At 45.6% G+C, this 22368-nt stretch overlaps 1 protein-coding gene across 2 annotated transcripts in view; it reads right to left on the reverse strand.

Moving 5' to 3' along the window:
* LOC126542573 (motile sperm domain-containing protein 2-like) overlaps positions 1–22368 on the reverse strand; it is a 57430-nt gene that overhangs the window by 5494 nt on the left and 29568 nt on the right. Inside the window, exons 7-13 of one of the 2 annotated variants that reach the window (XM_050189713.3) lie at positions 21304–21428; positions 16042–16110; positions 12000–12172; positions 5962–6064; positions 4549–4645; positions 3291–3417; positions 2505–2718 (exon numbers count right to left, since the gene is read on the reverse strand). In XM_050189713.3, the coding sequence (XP_050045670.1) occupies positions 2505–2718; positions 3291–3417; positions 4549–4645; positions 5962–6064; positions 12000–12172; positions 16042–16110; positions 21304–21428 (908 nt within the window). The remainder of the gene's footprint in view (positions 1–2504; positions 2719–3290; positions 3418–4548; positions 4646–5961; positions 6065–11999; positions 12173–16041; positions 16111–21303; positions 21429–22368) is intronic. The other variant, XM_050189714.3, reaches the window with a different exon arrangement.

The following is a 22368-nucleotide window of genomic DNA, read 5'->3' on the forward strand; positions in this document are numbered from 1 at the left end:
CTACAGGCTGGTACTGGCAAACAAATATGCAGCCTTAGAACAGAGAGATGAAGATGACATAGAGGCAATGAATGAAACCGTAATGAGTCTGGCTTCAAAGGCAGCAATTGAAGTGGGAGGCAAGGCACCAACGCAACCAGTGGGCAAGCTCTCCCAGGTAACAAACACGGTGGTAACGAAGCACCTAATAAAGAAACGACAAAGAATCCAAGAGTCTAACTCAAGAGATAATATAGAATTCGCGGAACTGTCAAAACTGATCAACAAGCCGAAAACAAGGGTTATTCGAAATTATAACGGAAGAAAGACAAGAAGCTGCAACAAAATGAACGCAGCCTGAAATCAGTGAGAAGGAAACTGGGCATAGGATAAACAAAGATGTTTGCACTGAAAGATAAGCAGGGTAATATCATCAGCAATCTCGAAGGTAGAGTAACAGCAGCGAAAGAATTCTATACTGACCTGTATGAAGGTATAGTAACAGCAGCGAAATAATTCTATACTGACCTGTACCCAGAGGAGTCAGAATGCCTCCATTCGAAGCAGTAAAGAACAGGGTACAGAAACTCCTCCTATAGCTAGCGATGAGGTCAGAAGGACCTTGCTAGACATGAAACGGGGAAGAGCGGCAGGAGAAGATGGAATAACAGTCGATTTAATCAAAGATGAAAGAGACATAATTTTTGGAAAACTGGCAGCTCTCTATACGAAGTGTCTATTGGCTGCAACGGTCCCAGAAAACTGGAAGAATGTAAACATTATACTAATTCACCAAAAAGGAGACGTTAAAGAATATAAAAATTACAGGATCACTACCTTACTCCCAGTATTATATAAAATATTCACCAAGACATTTGGCAATAGAATAAGGGCAACACTAGACTTTAGCCAACCAAGGGAACAGGCTGGCTTCAGGAAGGGATACTCTACAATGGATCACATCCATGTCATTAATCAGGCAATCGAGAAATCCGCAGAGTACAATCAGCCTCTCTATATGGATTTCATATATTACTAAATGGCATTTGATTCAGTAGAGATACCAGCAGTCATAGAGGCAATGCGTAATCAAGAAGTACAGACCGCCTGCGTAAATATCCTGGAAAGTATCATCAGAGATTCCACAGCTACCTTCATTCTGCACAAGTAGGAAGATACCTATAAAGAAAGGGGCCAGGCAAGGAAATGCAATCTCTCCAATGCTGTTCACTACATGCATTGAAGAAGTATTGAAGTTATTAAACTGGGAAGGCTTAGGAGTAAGGATCGACGGCGAATATCTCAGCAACCTTAGAATTGCAGATGACATTGTCCTGTTCAGCTACACTGGGGACGAGTTACAACAAATGATTGAGGACCTGAACAGAGAGAGTATAAGAGTGGGGTTGAAGATTATTATGCAGAAGACGAAGATAATTATCAATAGCCGGGCAAAGGAACAAGAGTTCAGGATTTCCAGTCAGCGTCTAGAGCCTGTGAAGGAGCACGTTCACCTAGGTCAATTAATCACAGGGAACCCTTATCATGAAGAGGAAATGCGTAGAAGAATAAAAATGGGTTGGATCGCATACGGCAGACATTGTCAGATCCTGACTGGAAGCTTACCATTGCATTTTACCGGTGCAAACATATGGGGGCAGAGACTTGGAGACTGACAAAGAAGCTTGAGAACAAGTTAAGGATCGCGCAAAGAGCGCTGGAACGAAGAATGTTAGGCATAACATTAAGATTACAAAGATTACAAAGAGAGCTGTTTGGATCAGAGAGCAAACAGCCATAGCCGATATTCAAACTGACATTAAGAGAAAAAAATCGAGCTGAGCAGGTCACGTAATGCGCAGGTTAGATAACCGTTCGACCATTAGTGTTACAGAATGGGTACCAAGAGATGGGAAGCGCAGCAGAGGACGGCAGAAGACTAGGTGGGGCGATGGAATTAGGAAATTCGCTGGTGCTAGTTGGAATCGGTTGGCGCAGGACAGGGGCAATTGGAGATCGCAGAGAGAGGCCTTCGTCCAGCAGTGGACATAAAATGGGATGATGGTGGTGGTGGTGGTGGTGGTGGTGGTGGAGATGATGATGATGATATGTAATTCAACATTTTACATTTAAACATTGCACTGCAATGAGAAAATCTGATGGCAGGCATAATTTTGCCCCCGCTGCCCATGCGTATGAGGTTTTGCACTGTCTGCATCAAGACGAAAAATCCACAAATGCCACAAAGCAGAAACGCTATTACGTGCGCAATTTCCATACTTGACGCAGAAGGCGTACTTGAAGCAATTGTCTAACGTAGCTAATTGTCACTTCGCGCTACAATTCGGATGGATGCCAATTTTTCCCCATTCATGAAGTCAACTACACGGTATCGAATTTCTACTCGTAATAATGGCTCAGAAAGGAACCTTCTACTGTCTTCGTGTACCACCAATTTTTGCGAATATATGCAGCATTGAAGGCGTGTTTGAGCACTTCCTTTCGTCGCGGAGTGTCGCACGTACCTTGCTCTGGACGTCGCCGACGACGTCTTGGATGATCTCGAGCTGCGACGAGGTACCGGGCGAAGAGGGCTTGGGCGGGCAGAAGGACTGGTACGATTTCTCCTTGCCGAGGCTAGGCTGGCGGGGGCCCGTGGTGCCAGATCGCGAGGTGAGCTCCTTCATTTCAGATGTCGGCTTCTGGGACGCCATGCTCGACACGTTCACGCAGCGGAGCCTGCTCGCCGTGGCGCCATATGCGGCGAAAAAGACCGCCAGCGTGTATCAGAACACTGGCAATGCCATCAACGCATGAATAGTGTCGTACATTCTTGCAAACAAGTGAGCACCAGCGATTACGCTGTAATTATCGACGAACAATATATAAATAGCCCTGCGTCTCACCCGTAGATGCGATCTGGACGGTCAAGGCATATGCTCGTCGCTATCGTTCTACCAGTGAGCATTCGTTTTTGTGGGCACAGGTTCTCCAAATAAAAAAGTTAATTTTGTCACTGGCCGTTGTGCCACAGCCTAATTTTTACCGTCAAGATAACGTAACTCATACACCAAGCGCGCGCGTGTATGTGCGTGTGTGCGTGGGGGGGGGGGGGGGGGGGGGGGCGTGAATTCACCAATGCGTCTGTTCGCGAAGAAAAGTGCCTCTTTGGGGCACAACATCAATGTAGGCGATACAAAGAGCGCCAAGCCGCTGGCCCACTGGCCGTTCTGCGACGTCTCGTGAGGCAAAGGAGTGCGCTGGTAACGAACAGCGTCCAGCGCGACTTCTTTCTTTTTTGTTCCGCTCACCTGTGTTCTTTGATGTTGTCCTTGGCGACTGATCTCCAGTGGTCAATTAGCTCGCGGGGGCTGATCTCGAGCGTCTCGATGCCCGTGGTCATAATGAGCAGCTTGTCCGATGCGTGGAACTCCGAGCCTGCACCACACGTAGAGATCAAAGAAAACGCGCGCTTAAGACCGAGGGACATATCCGACGTTTCCTCTTGTGTCGAGAGAGCCACATCGTTCAACTGGTTAGTGCATCCAATAGCGTTACCGGTTGATTGCACCAGGAAGGAAGAAAGGGTCTCGGTTCAGTGAACGCTTTATCTCGTCTCCTGTGTAGTTAAGTACATGTGACAAGCTATCATTAGGCTACCGGCGAATATGCTGAAATCAAAAAGAATGTTGGGCTATGTCTCTAATCCAGCAAGAAAAAGCTGACATCGAAATTGTGTGACGTGTACGTGACCTTACACTACTTGGCGCCGCTTTGAGTACTTCCAGGTAGATTACAGATTTTACATATCGGGTATTAGCTACCAAACTTTTTGTATTTCAAGGGCCCAGTATTTTGTTGTATAACTATCATACGAAGGCAGCGAGCAGTACAAGAAATATATAGTGAAAAATAATTTTATTTTAGTTAATAAAAGGGCCTAATATTTCGGGGTCCGAATCAAAATGCGCCTCCAAACTGCTACATTAACGAGATAATTACGGAAGGGGAGGGGGAGGTAAAAGGGGGGGGGGGGGGCAGGGCCCAGCTAGAGCGATGCATGCAAAAGGTAGTCCAGTATCTGGACTGGATTAAACAAAGTCAGGCAATGTTGACTCCGATGTACAAAATGTGTCTTCATTAAAAATTTGCCGTTAATGATCACTGTGTATTTTATTAACTCGCAATCGATTATAGAATTAACTTCTGGCATTTTAGTGCCAAAACAATGATTTGATTATGAGGCACGCCGCAGTGGTGGTCTCCGAAATTATTTTGAGCAGCCTGGTGCGCATTATTTTGCTGCTAAATCTAAGTACACAAGCGTTTTTTTTTTTTTTTTTGTCTTTTCGTCCCCATATATATGCGGCTGCTGCGGCCGGGAACGAACCCTCGACGTCCAACTCAGCAGTACAATGCCACACTCCTAAAATCGCAAGCAAGCTTGCCATAAACGTTTCCCACGCTAGACACAAGTTCTTTCTTTTTGTGTTTAAATTCCCGTATGCAAAATGACTTAAGAAATTTCACCTTTCGGGTGCAACGACGCATGCGCTCACGTTTTCGTACCTGGATTTTGGGCCACATTGACGCTCACCGTGCTGTTGAGAGGAATGATCCCAAAGAATGGCTTTACCTTGTATCCATCGATGTTATTTGTCTTAATCTGAAAATAAGATCGACAGAGAATGACTTGCCCATTCCTTTCTCGACTCGGCGCCGTCATGATGTAATACGACGCTTAAAGTGGAAGAAATGCATATTGATGCTATGACTCTTTCGCCACCGCGCCGGTAGAAATCGATCCATTTGACCGACAGTTCCTTTAGGCGGTGTTAAACATTTCTGATGAAATTCTTCTCTTAGCAGCTATATGCATCATCTGAAATGGCAATTTAACTTCCACTATCTGTCAGGTTTGACATTATTTTGCAGATTGGTGACTCCGGAAAAATAAAGCTTTGAGTGGAGGTATCACCCAAATTATCCTACGGTGGTCCCTAGCACTTCCGCAATAGAATGACGCAGAACTGGCACTTTTGCCAACTCTGCAAACGCAATTTTTAAATGACGGCAGAAGTGAGGACGCAGTAGCTTCTGTCAGGTTCTCTAATTTTGCGATCCCTTGTCTAGGGCTGTTTGAACGATGTGTCATACAACGGCAGATACTCGTAAGTGCGTGTTACTTTGACAATCGCGCTCGCCTAATATCAAGTGCAACTTTATGTTTCCCGCCGTGGGTTGCTGTTATCCATCAGCATTTCGACAGCATGTGTACAAATCATCACAAGTCATTATCTTTCTTTGCTTGGCCAAGACCACCGTGTTTGTATCCCTTTAAACCAATGTGCGATGCTGTATATCCGTAGTACTACACTTCAACGAACACGACGCCCTCCGTGCACCTGGTGGCGTGCATTTTCTTTTCTTTACCTATAACCGTCACGGTAAACCAGATATCATCCCATTTAAGTTATGATCACATTTCCGCTTTTTTGTGAAATGTAAGGTGCTGGACCAACTCAAAGTTACTTGTAAATGGTATTACATGTATTAAATAATGTAAATAAGGTTTGTTTACCAAACGCGCTGCGTGCAACCTTTCTTTAGTCACTTGAAGAATGCGAAAACATTCGGTATTCGATTCAATATACGAAAGTAGTTTTTCTGGAATGTTCGTATTAGATAAAATTTGGAAATTTCACTATTCATACAACGCTGCCTCAAATGTCTTCTTTTTGAAAATATACGTCAAGCACCACGCGAGAAACAACGACTTGCTTTACGTGTCCTTTCTGTCTCTTTTTTTTTCTCTCTCTCTCGTGCTGTCTGGCCTGTGCTTTCGAATAAATCAAGTAGCCCAAACCAAAGCCATACTCAATCTGCGCTTAAATATTGCTCACTGCCGACTTTATTGGCCTGAAAGTCTTTTGCAGGCAGCGCTGTTCCTAAGCGTAAACTAGCGGCAAAAGCCCGCCGTACCTTGAACGCGACGTGGCTGTCCGAGGTGTTGGTGAGTACCAAGCTCCCTGCATGCTTGTTGAGGTCAGGCTCTTCGGCACCAAACACGAGGTCGGTGTCAGGCCTGTCGTCCGGCCCGAGCAACAAAATCCGGTAAGACAGAGAAAAAACAATCCTAGTCAAAAAATTGGAGTGCAAGTGTGGCAGACAGCTCAACAACCATCGAATGCGATACTACCGGAGATGATGAGACCGAGGCAGAACAAAGAAGTGTTCGGCCGCGCGCACTGTACGACTGCGTAGCTCGTCAGAAAAACTTGAGTCGCATTCCACATTTGTTTGGTGGTATGGGTTACAACAACAAACATATTTGTTTAGGCATTGCTGGAAAGTCTAAGATTGGTTTACTGGAACATCTCGGGTTGCAGACTTGTAGCTTAGCGCTTTTGTTTGATGTATTTCTATACGACATGGGCTTTCGGCAAAAAAAAAAAAAAGGGGGGGGGGGGGTCGTTCAAATGTCTGCGGACATAAAAAGACAAAGAAATTGACCGGTTGACCTCTGTCGGTAGGCAATCTGTACTTTCTATAGACAAAAGTAGAACTCTGTGCAAGGACACAACAGTCAACCGGGTGCCTGTATAATTCTGTTTTCTGTGAAATTCATTTGATGAGGATGCTGCTTTCCCAATGCGCTTCAGTGTTTTATCATCTCGCCTGTGTATACCCTTGGTACGCCATACAGGACTCCAAGCTTCACGTACCGCTTTATTTTTTGCTAAGCTTTGCTGAAACATCGTCATGACAGGAAAAATCGCACTTTTTCGCTAGATTGCTTCATGGAGCGGGTACTACTGTCAGGGTAAATCGCTAACGGCGATCGGTTACGTCTCCATGGTACCACTAATAATGTATCGTGTATTTATCACATTGAAGCACATGTTCCAAGTGCTAAATAAAAACCAGCCTGTGATCATACATGTTCATTTACTACGTATCATTGAACTTATCACTTGCGAGAAATCCGGAGAAAGATTTTTTACTTCCTCAATGAGAAAAAGGATCCTTTTAACACCTTGGCAAAGCTAGCATTGTAGTTGTTCAAACAACTTCAAGGCTTATTGAGCTGAAGCGGAAAGGAAAAGGCGGGAAACGCATAAAAGTATAAGACGCAAAATGGAATGAAGCGCCCAACTTAACCAGAAAGGAAAGGCGACTTACAAATAAAACACGTCCCCTGTAGTCCATGCCGTAACAACGCAACAATTGTTGACTTTGAGAATGTCCATGCATCGCATGTGCATTTTATGGAAGAAGAAGAAGAAGAAGAAGAAGCCTTATTAGAAAGAATGGTCCGGCAGGTTTTGTTGTGGTGGCCTCAGCAAAAACTGCCGGACCATTCTTTTTAATAAAATTTCTTCTTCTTTATATAGTGTTAGGCCAGTTGTTAGCACCGTGATTCTCCAGCGTCGTTGCCGCAGTGAAATGTGGCATACGTCCAATTTCAATGCTCAAAAGTTCAAGGCTGCCGCGCTCTAGGCCAGAGCAGCCTGCTGAGGTTCCAAAATTCTTACTACAGTTGGCTCTCCAACATAGCTTCATGTCATCATGCTCTGCCACTTCAGCGCAGCCTAGGTGTCATCGCGAGGCCCAATCGCGAGGCGCCAAGCATAGAGTGAATTAATAAAGCTCGCTGGGCGAGTTGGTGATAGAACATATTCCTAGGGGTGGGCACCGGGACCTGGACGAAGGACAAAAGGAAGTATGCGCTCGTGTCGTCCACTTCCTTTGGTCCTTCGTCCGGGTTGCGCTCCTCAGCCCTAGTAGTAGGCATAGAGTGAAACTCTGTGGCGCCAAGAAAGGTGCACTCTATATACGCCTCTTCAAGCCACACATGACCATCGCATCAGATATCTCGTTGGTCACGTCTGGCTTGAACAGGCGATAAAGATACCTGCTTCGTGCATCCTCCGAAGCATGTTATCGCATTTATGTTAAAATAGGGCAATTCAAAGGCCTAATTTTGCCATTTGTTTTGTGGCGCCATTTCATTTAGTGTGCGATGTTATTATTTTTTGTTTCGCCATCTACAAAGCGACTTGCACGAAAAAAAAACACATTCGTCCTTTTCATCCGAGGAAATAAACGTTCGAGACCACACACCGAAAATAAAACGTTCAGCACTGAGGCCCCAAGAATCTTTTTTTTTTTTAGGTTAAATTCGAAGTTGCGTATGTACTTCGTCCGTAGGGAGAGCACGGGGCGCTGTCCAATAACGTCGAATTTTCTGCCACCTTTTCAAAGGCATGAGAGGTCGTACAAGCTGCACAGCGCCGTTTGACTTTTCACATCGTTCTGTGTGTTACATATTTTGAACGTCATATTATAAGCAGCCATATCAATCATATATCTGTCACATCGTCATATCAGTCATATCAGTCAGCCATATCAGTCGTACCAATTGGGCCCCTAGGTTAAGCTCCTTTCTTCTCATATTTTGAACGCATGTTATTGTCGGCCCCCCTGCTGTCTCGTGTCCTGCAGGTTACCATTAGGTGACTAGGCTACAGAGCACACTGGGATGCTCTAATGAGATAATTAAGTGCTTTCATTGGATAAAAATACGACAGACATCGCACCAACGGACGACAGGATACATAATCGGGCCCACGGACGCTGGTGGAGCTGCATCTGCAGACAGAGGTTGGGAACTTCATGCTGGAACTAATGCAGGAGTTGTGGACTAAGTGGCACATCTAATGGAAGCTATATTGAAAGTAAATCTCAGTGGAAATAATTTTGTTAAATACTACACAATATTAGTCTCGAAGGCAGCAAGAGAAACAAAACAACGCTCAGCGCTGGTTTATCACGTCGTCAGTGCACAATGATTTCATTTGTCGGTCAGAATCATAAAAGAACTAAGCAAGGAACGACATCCTTTCTGTACTGGCACAAAAGTAGAAACTCCCTTCCTTCCCAAAGTAGCACACATATTGCTAACCAGCAAGTCACCGCCGACCCTAACCGCGCTTTGCCTTTGCGAATTTCCGCGCTGACAAATACTCCGGAATTCCCATGATATTAGTGCAAACTGCTTGCAGCGTCATTTGTGTTGTTTGGTCAAGCATAAAGAGCACCTTGCTTTCCACATGGAGCAGAATTTTATTCGCGCCGGGCATCCGTAAACCTTTATAAGGGTATCCCACTCTACAAAGTCCATCCTCTGCTTCTCGTCTTCAATGTAACCCGTGCCACGCATCCTTTCGCAGCACGGCAAGCAAACCTACACAATTCTATTACAGTTATGGCACAAGCGTGACAATCTTACCGGCGGAAGTAGGGTGTATTCAACAAGGTACATAATTATCAAAGTATGACGAAAAAAAGAATTTTGATGCATATCAAGGGTGGCAGCCCTTTTTGGGGGGAACTTTGACGTAACGGTAAACTGAGCACCAGATCCTAGTGGGAATTCCCTCAACACAATTTTTTTTATTGGGGTAGTTAGGAGGGAGGGAAACCTCCGGGTCCATACGATGGCTGTAACGGTAAATTTCTAACAAAAATTATTAGTGACACACTCACGTTCGCCTAACGTCGGCAATGATTACTGATCAACGTGTAAGTAATCAGCACACTAAAAAAAATAACTATCTTAAAAATGGATTTGATACTCACTATAGAAGGCGTTCAAGTAAGCCAGCGTGACCAGAGAGAGTGCAAACAGTGCCATAACATTGAGCACCAGCCTACAGAGCATTATACAAGGGAGAAAGAAATCTGGCGGTAGTACATGGAGCAGCCGCTACTATTATGCGGTCCGACCAACCCGAGGTTGAACACAGGTGCATGGATCATATATAGCTAGCAACACCGTCGGTTTAAAATACTGTCATGCCTCCTTGCATGAAGTTGGTGCAAAATTAATTTTCGCTTTCCACAAAGAGTCCTGTAGAAACTATCAATTTTGGAGCATATTTTTCGGTTGCCGCCAGAATCAGAGTGAACCTAGCTACTATTTACTCGTCATAGTGTAAGCTCACTCATGTGTAGGACAAAATCGTGCCGCTTCACGTCACCTTGTTCATGAAAATCTTTCCGGCATGTTAGAGATTTTCTCGTTATGCCAAATGTTTTGCCAGCAGATATTAGGCAAAAGTAATTCGATCGTTTGAGGTCTCGCGTCTAATATATTTTAAACTTAGTTGTTGACGTTGAAATCCCTCACTGCGACTATACTGGAATTCGGCACAGGAAATTATTAAATGCAGTGAACCCGTAAGCCGCTTGTAATAGAAATGACGCGCCAAGAACTCTTCGATTTGAAATAGCTCGATATGCTGCTTCAGCGATATTTCCCGACTACGCGCCATTCGATCATCCCTCCTACTACGCCGCACAGCATTTCCTGCCAATGGATGAACACGTCAGAACGGAAGCCCTTCAGAACGACCATTCCTATAGATAGTTCGCCCGCGTCTGCCGAGCTTTACAGCAGTGAATTCCCGTGCCTTCCCACCTACGGGCTAAGGCCGTGAAACGCAGTTATCACAAGACCGAACAAAAAGGTCCACGTCTAACAAATAAGTAGTTTGTTCTAGACTCAAAGTGGTAATTACTTTTCAACAAGCCCAACATGTTATTGCTGTTAAAGTTTACTTGCTACTTAGAACCCTTTCTATGTGAATCACAATTTAGATTTCTCCTCTCCATGCTAGTGTTTCTCGGAGTTTTCTTCTTAATAACTTGTTTTGTATGTAGAAACCCATCAGCATGATGCCAACTGTAACCTTCAAAAATTTACCACATTCAGCAACAAGCATACATGTGGAATTCCACATTCTAGCGATAGCGCAAGCAGTGAAAAAAAGGTCACTGTGTACAACCAATCGGTGAGTATAATCATGACCCCCTCCCCTTTCAATAAAAGAACGAAAGTTGCAAGAATCGTCCCCACGATAAGATGTTGGAGCTGTCCCCAAACACCCCCGATAAAAAAAATTCTGGGGTCTTACGTGCCAAAACCACGACCTGATTATGAGGCACGCCGTAGTAGACGACGCCTGGGGGTCTTTAAGGTGCACCGAATTTCGTCTCCAATGAAATGCGGCCGCTGTGGCCAGGATAAACACCCGCGATATCAGTACCACCTAAATGTATACCGCGCGTGCAAACGTTTCTTTACGTTGATGGGTTTATATCTGCACTTGAACTAGATTTTGTTTCTCCCAGTATGAAACAACAAATTTGGCACACACACTTAAGAATGCTTACGTGTGGGAATACGAAAGCTTTCTAGCCACTTTGGTGAAATGTTTACTTCCGCGCGTTCCTTCTCCGTGAAAGCTCTCGCCTGCATTCTAACTGGCCAAACCTCAAAGCTCGGCTGCATAAGCTTATATTTCTACATGCTGGACGCGTGGTTGGTCCAGTAGAGTCTACATCCCCGCGTAAATTGTAATTCACTGAATGCAGCCTTACATAGGGAAGAAAAAATGACGTCTTGCGCTCGCGGCCCCTATAGGGGGCGCTAGTTCGTTACGTTCTGATGTTACTCTATGTAACGCAGAAAGCTTTGTGATAAATGTAGTGTTGAATGACTGGCATTCGATTGCTGCAAAGATGCACTGTGATGTACAGACACAAACTGCCATAGGCCATAAACATAACCTAACATAGGGCATTACCTGAATTTCCCGCAAATTCCACATCGAGATGGCAAGATCCGTTTACTCCGTGCCAGGTAACAAAATGTATTAAGCACGTCACTCTGGCTTAAAGTTTAAGCAGGGCACTCAAGTGTTGTGAGGAGACGAAATCTGAAGCAGGAAAGCTCGTGGCTCATGCTTAACGAGTCACATTAGAATGCACACACCGCGATAAATGATTACTGGAAAAGGCGCCCGGCGGCGCTCACTCTACATGCGAATTGCTATTGCGCGTGAGCGACTGCAGTGCCCGAACTGCTTTCTGCCACCGCTCGTACACGTATGAGAAACGTCGCCGCTTGCACACGCCGCGTGAGTTCGGGCACAAGCGTGGTCCGCCATACGCACTCGACTTTGATGAGCGCTGCGTGGTCGTCGGTGTCGGCGCTGCTGCGCACCGTGAACATGCCGAACCGGCTCCGGTAGAACTCCTCGATGGCTGGCGTCCGCGGGATCCGCTCGCGAATCACCTGCGCCAGCGATGCGCGGCTGAGACACGGCTCAACATCGGCTGGCTGAACCTGCCGCGTTCAAGGCACGAACACAAACAAGAGAAGGAAAAGGCACAGACAGGTCCACTGATTGATTGATTGATTGATTGATTGATTGATTGATTGATTGATTGATTGATTGATTGATTGATTGATTGATTGATTGATTGATTGATTGATTGATTGATTGATTGATTGATTGATTGATTGATTGATTGATTGATTGATTGATTGATTGATTGATTGATTGGTCGTGCGAACTATGAGGGACGCCGCAGTGAAGGGCTCTATGGATTTCCTCGACCACTTGGTGCACTCTAATTTGTACACAAGACGAAGAGCAGATCAGCTTGCCTGCGCTCCACCATAATGGGATGAGATGCGGCCGCTGCGGGTGAGAAGTGGACTCACGACCTGGTGCTAAGCAGAGGACCACCATGGCCACTGAAGCAGCCACCGAGATGGTGATGATTCCACTGCGATTATCTTAATTTCATTGATATTTTACATGGCGTCGTAGCGGTGGCACGTCTTTAAAATTTCTCATACATAAACGATACCCTAACTCCCAATTGGTACTGCTGCTTGCGCATGTACTTTATGCGTATTGATTGAGCATAACAATGAAAAGAGAGCGCCGAGATCTACTCATTTCAGCTGAATCCACAGCTGTTCCTTTACCATGTGAACAATTGCGCATGTGCTGTAGTCAGAAAGCACAGTCATCGTGGAACGTGGAACCATCCTTTCAATTTACAATTCAGGTAGCGGAACACCACTCTTCGACACCTTGGCGGAACGTTTCCGAGAAAGTGGATGTTTCTAGGTACGTGAAATGTGCGCATTCAGGAAGGTGCAGTCTGGTCCACTGTTAAAGGGTGCACTCGAACGTGCGGCTCTCACTCAATCCCATAAGCACACAAAATTGTCGTCATGAGACCATTTCAAAATGGAGTCGTACTTGATACCTCTGGAGCATCTCCTGTTCTTGGAGAGCCGTTTCATCGGCGCAAGTGATGAGGTGTGCTACAGACATGGACAAAGTGCGTGGAGACTGTGCATTTCACTCTTCAAAAGCCCGTAGTAGAGTTGTACAGTTAATCTCACTGCTGATCCGTTTTACCCCTGAAACTTCACTGCCAATTGAAGTGAAATTTGACAATGAATAGTTGCAGCGAAGCAAGCGTTTCATATCAGTTCAATAAAGAATTAGGCTTTCACCGTTCCACTATAACAGACGAGTGAAAACGTACAAAATTACGCGCTTATTATTTTATTTTTGTGGCTACCGCCTTATTTAGGTAACAGGGAAAGTTTGAAGTACGAACTATTTCGAGCCTCGCGGAGGAACAGCAATTGGAGGTTATGATGGCGTGGGCGGGGCTTCACTGCAGACTTAAGTTGTATCCGACTGGTTGTACACTTGCCAGAGGCAAAAATCCGGGCGGGTTCTGCAGTCATGTGCTCCTTCTAAAGGTGGACCGCACTCTACATACCCCATCCTAAATGCGAGTTTCAAGCCTTCCGAGCACTTCTTCCGGACATCTTTCGTCTATTATGAACTGGCTAGTGCAGACAAGCACTCTCACAACGCTACTTAAGAAACAGATCAAGATGAAGATAAAATGCGACCTGAAGTAGAATATGTACTCGAAGTTTTTACTTCGGAAGGCCAGGAGATACGGTATTGAGGTTTTACTTATATACTGGAAGTTATAGAACACTTTCTAGAGAGCGCTTTACAGAAGCGTTTCTTTATATTAGTTCATTATTAGAGAAGATTAAAGGAACTTCAATGTAACACTACCACGATAACAAGAGGCTAGCTTCAATAACGTGTGCACACTCTCTCCCTTCACCTTGACTATCGTTCGCAAGCAACATTCTTTTCCTACCTCATCCGATACTGGTACCAAAGGACACGTCACGTTTACGTCACGAGCCCCGCCTCCATTTTTTTCTCTCTCCCCCTTACTTTTCAGTGCGGCGCAATTCGGCATGGTTGACCGAAGCGGCGTGTCCTAATTGGTGACGTTGGAGGCAGTGCATCCCACGCAGAGGCGTTTACGCGTGGCACCCTGATTCCCTGGCAGGGAGGGGGGCTCCCTCTAGAAGCATGAATGGCACGTGGATCTTCGTTTGATATTTGAGGTGTTTTCGCACGGTACAGGCGGTTTAATACTATGACACGATCGTCACCACGTGATCTACGCCCCGCGTTTGTCTGTCTGCAATGCCAAGACCTGGTGAAAAGCCCGTTAAGAAGCACTAACAATTGAAAAGGGTAATCCATACCACGGAAAAGGTAAAACTATAGTGCGCGCAACCAAACCCCCATGTGCCACAAATAAAGCCGAACGGAACCCCCGTTCCAAGCACCAAGCTGAGACATCATCTCGCGAATGTCTAGGCGTTGCGGAGACATCGCAAGTTACCCATTTTTCGCACAATACACCATGCGTGGAATGTAATTCCTTATACATCAGCATGACCAGTAACGTGAACAAACGCTTTACGCAATGCAAGAATGGTGTCAAGAAGGGTCCCGCGACGACATGTGCTGTAGCAGAACATCTTAGCACAAGATGGACTGTGACGGCGCGAGAATCCTGGCAATGAAACTGTTTTTCAAGTCGTAACTTCTTATAGGCACTTACGCGTCCATATAACCTCGACACGTTCTTGGTCTTTACATATCGATAACGCAATCAAAAATACTAACCGAATGCTAGGTTATATTCGGCGAAATTTCTGTTCTGTTCTTTCATCATTAAAGCTAATTTTATACAAGAGGTTAATTAGGAGTAAAATGAAATACCCTTTGTTCATATGGGATCCACATTCTCGAACTCTGATTCAATCACTTGAACACGTTCAAAATAATGCCTCGCGCTTTTGTTTTGGCGGTTATAGTCTTACAGCAAGCGTAACTTTTATGAAAACCTTCTTGCAACTCCCTCCATTTTCTACCCGTCGTAAGTGCTTTCGCCTTGCTCCATTTCACAAATTACACTTACAGAATTCCTACCGGCGCGGAAACGTTGTGTCACCACCAACACATGTCTCACCTCGCATTGATCATTGCCATAAGGTTGAAATTTTGCAGTGACGCACTACAGCCTGTCATGAGCCTTTCCTTCCCAGGACTGCTCAAGAATGGAACCACCTTCCTGGCGCGGTTGTTGCCATTGAAGACATCGCACAAATTCGCATGGCCACAGCCGACATCATCGCTCCAAGCATCCACTTGACCTTAATCATTGACTCTTTCTGCCTTAATTTGTTGTTTGTGTTTATTTGTATCATTTTTTTCTTTTCACCCACTCCCCTCTGTAATACCCTTGGTCAAGCGACAGTAAAATAAAGGAAATAAATGAATAATAACGCAGTAATTCGTTGTTGAAAATACTAGTGTGAAGCAACAGGTGTGCTACAGCTGTTTTATTCCCCGCTTAACGTGAACGTATGCCTTACGAAATAGGGTTACAGCGTAAGAAATACGAGAAACAAGGACATAAAATGCACGGGACAAACGCTGCTCGAATTGGTTACTGGCATTATAATGGGCTAATCGTTACTATTGATCAGCAGTAGTAATGAAATGTTGTTTCCTATCGACCTTGGGAACCTTATATTGCTAAGTTAGCCGAGTAAACACCAGCATAAACTAGTTCTAAGCCACACTCTTAATTCAAAATCTAGATTCAGCGTCATGCCTGTAGACAGAAACAACAATAGAGGCTTCCCCCTTGCCCCCTTTGCTTCCACTCTTCCATATTCACCCGCGTGAAATCCAAATCAAAGTAAGTTCAGCCTGACTTCTCCAGTGAGCCCGACACTGCAGGATTAAGCGCTCGGCTTCTTTGTGTCGATACAAGGAAACTAAACTAGCAACTCACTTCAACACTGGCGTGGTTGACAATGAAGTCCACATCGTCCCATGTGTACTCCCGGAAGGGAAGCTTTACCTGTTGGCAGGCAAAAAAATTAAAAGAAATAATGAGAAAGAAAACGATGACAAGGCGGGAAATCATCTCCAAACACCTGGTATGTGTAAGCATCTCAAACAAACAAGGCACCAAGGAAAATAATTTTCACTCTTTAACAAGTAATCATCAGTAGTTGTCTTGGCACGGAAGAGCAATATAACGTCACACAATTCATCGCGTATACTTTCACACCTCCTATACATGACACGGAACAATTTGCAGCAATGCAGGCATACTTATCGTTTAAAGTCATATTTATTATAGTTAACACTGCGCTCTGGTGTCATAGGTCTGAAATTGTATACGACTGTTACGATGTCATATCAGTGAAGGCGTGTTATGGGCGAAGCCAATAGCGACACCCAGCATGACGCAAGAAAGCGCACTGATGAAGCTGCAAATCACCACAGCATGCCAGATTTACGGCGATCTCGCAGACTTAACCGCAATCGCTAGGCCTACGGCTGATCATCGCAATCACATTTGGAAACCAACAACCGAGCAGAGCCTTCGAGCGGCGCTTGGTCGCTTACCGATTGACATTCGAGCTTCCAAGATGTCGTCTTAGCTGCGCGCGCATGGCATCGGAACACGAGAATCAAAACAAAGAAGAGAAAGGCGACGACGACGCCAGATCGTCTTTCTTTTCTTTCCTTCAGCGCATAATTCCTCTGCGCGCCTTCAAGCGATTGCACCAGCTTTGAACTCAGTCATTACGACTGTGGCGAGTTCTCAGACATGGAGGAAATGAAAAACTTGAGAGGGAGCACTACGTCAAGCAGTCAGCCTTCGCAAACAAACCTCCTCTGTCACGCGTTCTCTTCCCGCTTTCACAAGGCAAATGTTCACATTGTGTATTGAAAAAATTATGGGGTTTTACGTGCCAAAACTGTTTTGGACGCTGGGAACAGCACGGCGTACGTTACTTGGTTCATGGTAGATTTTAGTACCACTGCTCACCGCAGTTTCCACCGCTTTCTCCAGCCCCTGCCGCTCGCTTTCTGCTCGCCACATTCGAGACCTTTAGTTCTCGGTTTCGATACGTTGAAACGTTGCGAACATTTCAATGGCACCACTTTCGCGTAACAACTTGCCACCAACTTCGAGTGGCACAGCAGTCGAGCAAAAACAAATCCAGTGCAGTCGCGTGGGCGGGATTATAAACGGACGCAAACCATCACGTACCTTGGTGCTTTTCCCGTGATTCCCCCTTTTTATTTCTTTCTTTTATGGCTAGGCTTGAATATTGCCTAGCAGTGCTCCTTCCTAACTATCTGGCCAGTTGGCTGCGCCTACGTTTATCACATACCACGTCATGCCTCCGTTTAAAAGGATGTTCTACTTCCGCTGTCATGGCCATGAGCGAGGCTGGTCAACACTTCGAGAGCCCGATCTTGTGTACAAATACCTATTGAAGTGGAACGAGAACAACCGTCTCTATTTCTCGATTGGTAATCGCCAAATAAACAAAATAAAGAAGAAAGTGGCGACGGAAGAAGAGACAGCGCGGTGTGACCCCTCCCCCCCCCCGCGCCCCCCTTTATCCTGGCTACGCCACTGATTTCTAGAAAGCCTCTATATTATTTCCTGTTGTGAAGCCACGTTAGAAGATTGGTGATACTTTCATTTAACAAGCTTTGCACTTTACAGAAAGAATGAAAAAAAGACGGAGTTTTGATGGGCCAGGCTAAGTTCCACTGAGGGTCTAGTTAATGCAGGGCTCACAAATAATTGCTCAAACCTGGTTCGGTGGAAATCCTCAATATGGAGGTAAATTCGTAACGGCAAATGTAGCCACACACGTCTTGTATAGGTGGCATCTTTTGCTGTCCCTAACTCCGTCAAAAAAAAATTCCAGAATCCGCGTTTCGAGCTCAGCATTAACATTTCGTTGCTAGCAGGCTTTCAGCCTCCTGGTTAGCAAAGATCGAGGGACAGCCAAGATCAGGCAGTAGTCTCTGGTCAGAACATTCTTTATTTTTTTCCTTCTAGAAGACTGTCATTACTATCCCTTCGCGAATTATGTTGCCATCAGGAGTTAGTGACATCTCCGGTCCTGACTTGCGTTACAATTTATCCTGCAGTGCTGGCGAGCAAAACAGAGCGTTGTTTGCGAGTACTGGGGACACAGAAGTGGTTTTCGCGTGCCCTCGCTTTGGCATCTAGACGAGGAGACAAAATGTACTTGTTGAGCAAACCCTGCCGTTTCTTCGCTCGGTGCGCTTTTCTAAGAGGAAAGAGTTGCGTAAAGATATATACTTCTTCCCTCAGAAGATACCGAAGAGATAACTAGAACGAGTGGGAGGAAGGATGTATGACGGTATACATATGGAGGCGCTCCGTTAAAGCTTGTAGATACGTCTCCACCCGCGTCATCCACAATAAAGTCAACCAGAGCGGTTAAAGATAAGAACAGCCGGAAATGAGGTATACAGGCAACCAGGTAAGAAATGCAGGAGTACGCGCCGTAATTGACTTCCTGCCTACTTTCTATGGAAGACATACGGCACGCCAACAATGCCTGCAGTTCGACCACTGGCTAACCAGAGCCAAGTTTCTAGCGCTCAAAAGAGGCACTTCCTGTCGGGCCAAAGAGGGTGCCGACGGCGCCCAAAAGCGGCTGCTCAGCGAACGTCGACGCGGTGACGTAGAGCGGATCTTCATGTGAAACCACAGAGAGAGAGAGAGAGAAGTGGTTCTTGTGGGGAAGGAGAAAAGGCTAGCGCTATTTTCTGCAACCCATGCGGGAACTCGGCTCAGCGCCGGCAGGGTGGAGGGGATGGGGTTAAAAGAGAGAGAGGGTAGGAGGGAGAAAGGTAGAGGGTCGTAGATGGAAATCAATGTTTGTGGCGCTGGGATAAAAAGGACCACGACAAATGCGACCTGAAGTAAACCTCCACGCATCGTATCTCCTCGTGCGAAACTGATTTCGAGGGCGGCGATATATGTGCTCACTTTGGAGCTTTGGGCTGAGCGCGCGATGTTGTCAGCTACTCGGTTGGCCATCGGAAGGATTATTCGCGACAAGCTTCGTATGTCCACTGTGCGCGGCACACCCGACGAACACAGAACCCAATCACTAGTCGGGCACACGTGAATTTATATCTCGGTAAGTTCGCTAAATGATCGCTAAGAATCACGCCCGCTATAACTTCCACTGCTGGCGGAAGCAGTGGCGAGACGACATGATGGCGATGCGTTTCCTTTTTTTTCTTTCGGGCTCGTTTAACGCCCTGTCATTTATCACGTCAATGCTCTAGGGTGGGCGCCGACCGACCGGACGACGATACAATGGCAGCCAAAACAGTGCACACTCCTAATAGGTACAGCTTAGACAAATGGAAACTAACGGCACATATTTTTCAATTTTTCTGAGTTAGATTAGTTCTTGAGAGGTGTGTGTGTGTGTGTGAATTTAATTCTGGAGTTTTACGTGCCAAAACCAAGATTTGATTATGAGGCATGCCTTAGTGGAGGACTCCGAATTAATTTTGAACACCAGATCTTTAACGTGCCCCCAATATACAGAACACAGGCATTCTTTCGGAAATTCTTGCGGGCATTCTTTCTCGTCCTGCCCCTCCCCCTGCCCCCATAGAAATGCAGCCGCCGCAGCCGGGATTTGACCCCGCGACCTTGTGCTTAGCAGCGCAACACCATAGCCGCAATGTCACTGCGGCGGGTGAGTGAGTGAGTGAGTGAGTGAGTGAGTGAGTGAGTGAGTGAGTGAGTGAGTGAGTGAGTGAGTGAGTGAGTGAGTGAGTGAGTGAGTGAGTGAGTGAGTGAGTGAGTGAGTGAGTGAGTGAGTGAGTGAGTGAGTGAGTGAGTGAGTGAGTGAGTGAGTGAGTGAGTGAGTGAGTGAGTGAGTGAGTGAGTGAGTGAGTGAGCATGCGTGCGTGCGTGTGTTAATATAATACACACAGTGTTAACACAAGAACATGAACAACGCATGCAAAGTACAGACCTGTATTACACTATCAGCAGTTTGTGTATGCGTACTTTTTTAATGTGCAGTTGGCTATGGCTACGTTCAGTTGCGGAACATATTAAATATTCGTCCCAGTGCCCAGTCAGCCACATCAGCACCATCGTTGTAAACATGGATATCCGCCATGATCCGAAATAAGCAATAAGTTGGCGCTGAAAGTGGATGGGCTTTTTCGAAACGCGCATGTGGGCTCTTTGCAAACATTAGCTCAGAGTGCTGTAAACCAGACGAGTAAAAACGTAGTGGAGCTTTCTTATTGTATGGTATTGTATATCGCGGGTTTTTTTTTTTTTTTTTTTTTTTTTTCGAGCCTGAAAAAATGAGCCACACTAATGGAAACGGGATTTAAAGAACTAAGTTTGAAGTTCCTGAGCGCACTTTGCAACTTGTACAGAAAAATCTATAGGCTAAAGCAAACATATACACATTTGAATAACTGAACTAATTGGCAAACTAATCACAGTTTAAAAATATTCTGGGCAATTGAATTCCACTACGAATAGTATACCATTGATATAATTCGCCTAATATGTGCTACTGTAAAGAAATGTACTACAGCCGGCGTATATTAGACGAGTTTGGTAGCTAATCGGATGAGTCGAACACGGTTCGCTTTCACGCTGATTGCTCCAACGAGCGGGCGACTGGCTCAGGTTTTCAGTCACAGCAACATGGCTTCCCATTAGTAGGCGTCATCTTGCGTTTTACGCAGTGCGGAAATGGGAAGGAACCGTACTGCATATTTGCCTAAATCTTCGGTGTAAACAGCCCGCCATTTTTCTTCTTTCACGTTCCATTACCATTCCATCACGGCAGTTCAAAGAACAGTTCCAAAGAACTTCATCTGAGAAAAAGTTCTAAATGCAGAAGAATTTCCTTTAAAGCAAGGTCAACCCTCATCTGCTTTTGTAATCACGCTTTCCTCGACCAGCCAGTCACGTGTGGTGCGCAAGAGCGTTGCCACGCAACAGAAGGCGCCCGGCGGAGGCTGTTTCTAGTGAGCCACACGCGAGCAAAAAGGAATGGGCAAATACAGTTCCGCGTGGCATGATAAGTAGTTATTGTCCAGGCATCCCACATGTAGGCAATAATATTCTGACGCCGGCGACAGGTGTGCCACAGCCGTGCAACCCTCATTCATTTCGTGCAGTTCCACGCGAAGCAAGCGTGGAGAAAGTGGTTACCGTGCCACCCATGTAATCCGGCAGATTTTCGGGAGATACGTAGTTCGTGATGGTGTTCCTGTCGACGAACTTGACGCGCTCCACACCTTCGGCCGGGACCCAAGACTTGATCACTTTCCAAGCAGCTGCACACCGGCAGCGGGAAGAAATGGGAGAAAAAAAAAAGGAGACGAGAACGTAATTAACACTTGAATTGATTAACCAAGCACAAGCCGCCTAGTTTATTCTGCCTATGTTCATTCTGCTTAGAGGATAAAGCGCCGGGCTGGTAACATCCCTCTAAGGAAACTGGAAGGCACTCAGTTCACTCGCCGATAATTGCGGTGTCTGAGGTTGTTATACTTCAACGTACGTGTAAAGTTTCGAAAGCGAAACACAGAAAACTGCCTGCGGGTAAGAAACCTAGGTTGTCTGACTTGCCTCAGAATTCTCTTTCACGGAAAAAAATATGAAGAGAGGCCCTCGGGCGGGAATTAGGAGCAGTGGCCAAATTGTGAATTTTACTCATAGACATACGAACAACGCTCGCGCCAACGTTTGTAAGTGCGCTACCTCTGAGACCATGTAGCCGCTCCTGCACTTTTCCATTGGAGCCTTTGAAGTTACCTTGTCAGACTCCGAGGAAAATTGGGGGCTGCATACTTTTTTTTTTTTTTTGAAGCTCTCATGTGTGGCTCTTTGACTGCCGTCTGTTTAAGAATTAGATCAGCCGCTGAGAGCGTAAAAACAAATATTGATTGTGTCAGTACATAAAATAAGTTGTCTGCAAAATCTGACTGGTTCGACATATAAAGTATGCAAAGCCTAACCCAATATTCAAAATTAAACAATGCCAGCAACCCTTAGACTGGGCTCCATAAGAAGCAATTTTCACATCGTCTATCGTCTCCTGTTTTCAGAAAGACGTCACTCCAATCTCTGCTTGTGTTATTTCAGCGTAAGAAGATTTACGCAGCTGCTCTGAACTGCCGGAATCGCAACTCATTCTGCAAGCGGACTGGCAGTGAATAACTGCGAAGGCCAAACAACATGCTTACATCAGAACGACAGGAAGAGCAAGTTAGT

The sequence above is a fragment of the Dermacentor andersoni genome, chromosome 2 (genome assembly GCF_023375885.2).
Source record: "Dermacentor andersoni chromosome 2, qqDerAnde1_hic_scaffold, whole genome shotgun sequence".
Taxonomy (NCBI): Eukaryota; Metazoa; Arthropoda; class Arachnida; order Ixodida; family Ixodidae; genus Dermacentor; species Dermacentor andersoni.